General features: G+C 49.1%; 1 protein-coding gene across 2 annotated transcripts in view; it reads right to left on the bottom strand.

Moving 5' to 3' along the window:
• Positions 1 to 3918: 3918 nt before the first annotated feature.
• The window catches only part of PLIN3 (perilipin 3), a 29421-nt gene continuing 27800 nt past the window's right edge, over positions 3919 to 5539 (bottom strand). For both annotated transcript variants that reach the window (XM_017847187.1, XM_017847186.1), the window contains exon 8: positions 3919 to 5118. In XM_017847187.1, coding sequence (XP_017702676.1) covers positions 4777 to 5118 — 342 coding nt within the window. In that variant the 3' untranslated portion in view covers positions 3919 to 4776. The remainder of the gene's footprint in view (positions 5119 to 5539) is intronic.

Genomic DNA, 5539 nt, shown 5'->3' with positions numbered 1-5539 from the left:
TTTTTTTTTTTTTTTTTTTTTTTTTTTTTTTTTAGAGCTGGGATTTCACTCTGTCACACAGGCTGGAGTGCAGTGGCACCATCTTAGCTCAAAGCAGCCTCCCATTCTAGGCCTCAAGCAATCCTCCTGCCTCAGCCTCCCAAGTAGCTGGGACTATAGGCACACAATACTGCGTTGAATTATTTTTTACATTTTTTTTTAGAGACAGGGTCTCACTATGTTACCCAGACTGGTCCCTGACTCCAAGGTTTAAGAGATTGTCCCAATTTGGCCCCCCAAAGTGGTGGGATTACAGGCGTGAGTCACCATGACTGGGCTTTGGTGATCATCTGATCAATGTCTTTTTTTTTTTTTTTTTTTGAGACAGGGTCTCAGTCTGCCACCCAGGCTGGAGTGTAGCAGTGTGGTGTGAATCACTGTAGCCTTGACCTCCTGGGCTCAAGCGATCCTCCCACCTCAGCCTCCCAAGTAGCTGGGACTGCAGGTGCATGCCACCATGCCTGTCTAATCTAATTTTTTTTTTTTCTTTTGTAGAGATGATGTCTTGCTATGTTGACCAGGCTGGTTTCAAACTCCTGGCCTCAAGCAATCCTCCTGCCTTGGCTTCCCAAGGTGTTGGAATTATAGGCATGAGCTACCATGCCTGGCTTGATCAATGTCTTAAAATAACCTTTCCTCCATCAAAATGGGTTTGATGGTTCCCATTTTACAGATGAGAAAACTGAGGCTCAGAGAAGGTAATGGCTGAAGCATTCAGACTTCCAGGGCTGCAGATGGGTGAATTTGGCCACTTGCAGAGAGGTGCAGTTGCCCCTTCTCTTCTTCAGTGAAAGAAACAGGCCGCGTGTGGTGGCTCATGCCTATAATCCCAGCACTTTGGGAGGCTGAGGTGGGAGGATTGCTTGAGCCCAGGTGTTCAAGACCAGCCCTGGCAACATAGTGAGATCCCATCTCTACAAAAATTAAAAATAAAGAAAAAACGAGCCAGGCGTGGCAGCACGTGCCTGTAGGCCCTGCTACTCGGGAGGCTGAGATGGGAGGATCACCGGAGCCCAAGAGGTTGAGACTAGTGAGCTATGATCGCACCACTGCACTCCAGCCTGGGCAACAGAGAGAGAACCCATCTCGAAAACATTTTTTTAAAAAAGAAAGAAATATAATATTCCAGTAAAAGTCCAAGTTTTTTTCTACTTTCCCTCTCCACCACTTCCCCTAGAAGCCTCCACCTACAAGCCTATCCATTCTGTTTTCCACTTTTTTTTTTTTTTTTTTTTTTTGGAGACAGAGTCTCGCTCTGTCGCCCAGGTGGGAGTGAAGTGGCACGATCTTGGCTCACTGCAACCTCCACCTCCTAGGTTCAAGCAATTCTCCTACTTCACCCTCCTGAGTAGCTGGGATTACAGCTGTGTGCCACCATGCCCAGCTAATTTTTGTATTTTTAGTAGAGACAGGGTTTCACCATGTTGGCCAGGCTGGTCTCGAACTCCTGGCTTCAAGTGATCTGCCTGCCTTGGCCTCCCAAAGTGCTGGGATTACAGGCATGAGCCACCGTGCCTGGCCTCTGTTTTCCACTTTTGCACACATATCCACAGATCCATGAACATGATACTGAATATTCTTTGATCTGATTTTCCTTTTTAATTCACATAGGACAGAGGTCAGCAAACTGTTCTTTATAAAAGACCAGACAACAAATATTTTTGCTGGGTGAGGTGGCTCACACCTGTAATCCCAGCTACTGGGGAGGCTGAGGCAGGAGAATCGCTTGAACCTGAGAGGCAGAGGTTGCAGTGAGCCAAGATCACACCACTGCATTCCAGCCTGAGCGACAGGGTGAGACTCTGCCTCAAAAAATATACACATATGTATATTTTTTCATAATTATGGCCAGACATAGTCTCTGTCCCAACTTCTCAATGCTGCCATTACTGTCATCAGTGACATGTAAATAAATGAGTGGGGTTATGTTCCAATAAAACTTTATTTACAAAAACAGACAGTGGGCCAAACATGGCTCACAGACCATGGTGCGCTGACCCTTGACATAGATGGTGTCAATATTTAGCTGTATTCCGTTGTCAACACATCTTTGACACTTTCCCAAGTCAACATATATATCCTGTATGATATTCCAAAACAGGCACTGCTACCTTAAAATGCGGTGGTTATGAGCACCATGGAGAGAACTTGACTCTTTTGAGTCCAAATTCTTTTTTTTTTTTTTGAGACAGAGTCTCGCTCTGTTGCTCAGGCTGGAGTGCAGTGGCCTGATCTTGGTTCACTGCAACCTCTGCATCCTGGGCTAAGTGAATCTTGTGCCTCAGACTCCCGAGTAACTGGGACTACAGACATGTGCCACCACAGCCAGCTATTTTTTGTATTTTTAATAGAGAGAGGGTTTTACCATGTTAGCCAGGTGGGTCTCGAACTCCTGACCTCAAGTGACCTGCCTGCCTTGGCCTCCCAAAGTGCTGAGATTACAAGCGTAAGGCACCGTGCCTGGCCTGAGTTCAGATCACTACTTAGCTATTAGTAGCTGAGGTGGGGCTGAGGGTGAGCTCTCTGGGTTACACCTCAGTTTCCCTGGAGATAATAGCATCTATCTGATGGGATTGGGAAGAAGATTGGGAGACAGCCAGGTGCAGTGGCTCTCACCTATAATCCCAGGGCTTTGGGAGGCTGAGTGGGAGGATTGCTTGAGCCCAGGAGTTTGAGACCAGCCTAGGCAACATAGCAAGACCCACATCTGTGTATATATATATGTATAAAAAACATTTAGCTTAGTGAGGTGGTGCACGCCTGTAGTTCCCAGATACTCAAAAGGATGAGGTGGGACCAGGTGTGGTGGCTCACACCTGTAACCTCAGCACTTTGGGAGGCCGAGGCGGGCGGATCACGAGGTCAGGAGATCAAGACCATCCTGGCTAACATGGTGAAACCCCGTCTCTACTAAAAAAGCAAAAAAATTAGCCAGGTGAGGTGGTGGGCGCCTGTGGTCCCAGCTACTCAGGAGGCTGAGGCAGGAGAATAGCATGAACCCGGGAGGCGGAGCTTGCAGTGAGCCGAGATCGCGCCACTGCACTCCAGCCTGGACGACAGAGAGAGACTCTGTCTCAAAAAAAAAAAAAAAAAAAAAGATTCTTATACTTGGGTGCATACGAATTCAACTTCAACACGGATTAACAAAGAGAAAGTAACATGTGGTTGGTGACGGGGAGAATGAACCCTCTCATGTACTTAGGGTAGGACGGAAAAGACTGACAATGATTTGGCCTACATTCCAGCAGTATTCTCAGTAAGACTGAGAATGTATCTTCTCCATGTCCCTGGGAGAAGTCTCTGAAGTTCCCCTTCTCTGTAGCTATCATAGAGAAACACTGTAGATTGTCACTTGATTTTTTTCTGAGATGGTATCTTACTCTGTTGCTCAGGCTGGAGTGTAGTAGTACAATCTTGGCTCACTACAGTCTCAAACTCCTGGGCTCAAGTGACCCTCCCACCTTACCATGCCTGGCTAACTTAAAAAAATTTTTTTTTCTGTAGAGATGGGGTCTTGCTATGTTGTCCAGGCCAGTCTGAAACTCCTGGCCTCAAGCAATCCTCCCACCTCGACTTCCCAAAGTGTTGGGATTACAGGCATGAGCCACTGTGCCAGGCCTGTCAGCATCTTGATCTTGGACTTCCCAGCCTCCAGAACTGTGAGAAATACATTTCTGTTGCTCATAAATTATCCAGCCTGGCCAGGCACTTTGGGAGGACATGGCGGGAGGATTGCTTGAGTTCAGGAGTTCAAGATCAGCCTGGGCAACATAGCAAGACCCCATCTCTACAAACTAAATAAATGAATAAATTACCCAGCCTAAGGTATTTCTGTTCTAGCAGCAGGGACAGATGAAGACACACGCGCGTACACACACGGCCTGTATGCCGTTGTGGGTGAAGTTTATTAAGATGATACTAAACGCCAGAGCATTTCAACAAGGCTTGCCGGACAGGCCCCAGCACCTTTCTACACCACATTGAGGCTTAGAAGCTCAGTGTTCCACCCCATCCCCAGGACGCCCACTTAGACCAGAAATCCAAGTCCATTAGCTACAGGCTGATATCCAGGGACATTGGTGTAAACAAAGAAGTGGGATATGAACTATATCCCTGATTTTTTTTTTTCTTTCAGACTAAGTCTCGCTCTTGTCCCCCAGGCTGGAGTGCAATGGCGTGATCTGGCTCACTGCAACCTCCGCCTCTCGGGTTCAAGCGATTCTCTTGCCTCAGCCTCCCGAGTAGCTGGGATTACAGGCGCCTGCCACCACGCCTGGCTCATTTTTATTTTTTTGTTATTTTTAGTAGAGACGGGGTTTCACCATGTTGGCCTGGCTGGTCTTGAACTCCTGACCTCAGGTGATCCGCCCGCCTCGGCCTCCCAAAGTGCTGGGATTACAGGCGTGAGCCACCGCACCCGGCCTATATTCCTGACTTTTAACAAGGAAAAAAAAAATTCTGTGGGGGAGAACTTTCCTGAAAAAATATTTTTCTGGACCTCTCTCTCTACTGAGTGATAGGGTGAGGCCCAGAACAGGCTTCTTCCAAGCTCAGAGAGACTGAGAGATTGGTCAGCTGGATGATGCCCCAGTTTTGAGAGCCTCAGCTTCCCAAGCAGACAGCACAGAAGAGCTGGTGGAGTGGCTAGAAAATCGGTTTGAAATGAGCCCTGGGTTGAGGACTCCGGAGCAGAGCTGCAGCATAGAGATGGGGCCCGCTAAGTTCTGTCCTCTCCCCCTACTTCTCCTCTGGGGCTTTCTCAGTGATTCCGGGGGCAAAGGGTCCCACGAGCCATGTGACCGGGGTATTCTGGGCCACGTATTCCACCATGTGGTCCAGAGCCTCGCGGGCGCTGGTGACGCGCTCTCGGCTCTGGGCCAGGATGCTGCTGGACAGGTCCTGGAAGGAGTGGATGCTGGAAAAGGTAGCCTGGAGGTCCTCCACCTGGCGGCGGGCCTGCTGTACCTGGTCCTTCACATTGGTGGGGAGGCCCTGAATGCTGGACCCCAGGGAGGTACAGGTGGCCTGCAGTTGCTGGGCAATGTCCCGGAACATGGTGAGCGCCCGGGACTCGACCTGCTGAGAAGGGGATGGGGACACCAATCAGGACCATTTGTTTCGGGAAAGGCAATTGGAGCTGAAGCCAGGGAAAGATGGGTTCTACCACTAACCTTGGGGAAAACCCTTTCCATAGGCGAAACTTTTTTTTTTTTTTTTGAGACAGTCTCATCCTGTCGCCCAGGCTGGAGTGCAGTGGTGCGATTTTCACTCACTGAAAGCTCCGCCTCCCAGGTTCACACCATTCTCCTGCCTCAGCCTCCCGAGTAGCTGGGACTACAGGTGCCCGCCACCACACCCAGCTAATTTTTTGTATTTTAGTAGAGATGGGGTTTCACCGTGTTAGCCAGGATGGTCTCCATCTCCTGACCTCGTGATCCGCCTGCCTCGGCCTCCCAAAGTGCTGGGATTACAGGCGTGAGCCACCGCGCCTGGCCCTTTT

Source organism: Rhinopithecus bieti, unplaced genomic scaffold (genome assembly GCF_001698545.2).
Source record: "Rhinopithecus bieti isolate Rb0 unplaced genomic scaffold, ASM169854v2 scaffold_28055, whole genome shotgun sequence".
NCBI lineage: Eukaryota > Metazoa > Chordata > Mammalia > Primates > Cercopithecidae > Rhinopithecus > Rhinopithecus bieti.
This window is presented reverse-complemented; position numbering and strand designations above follow the sequence as displayed.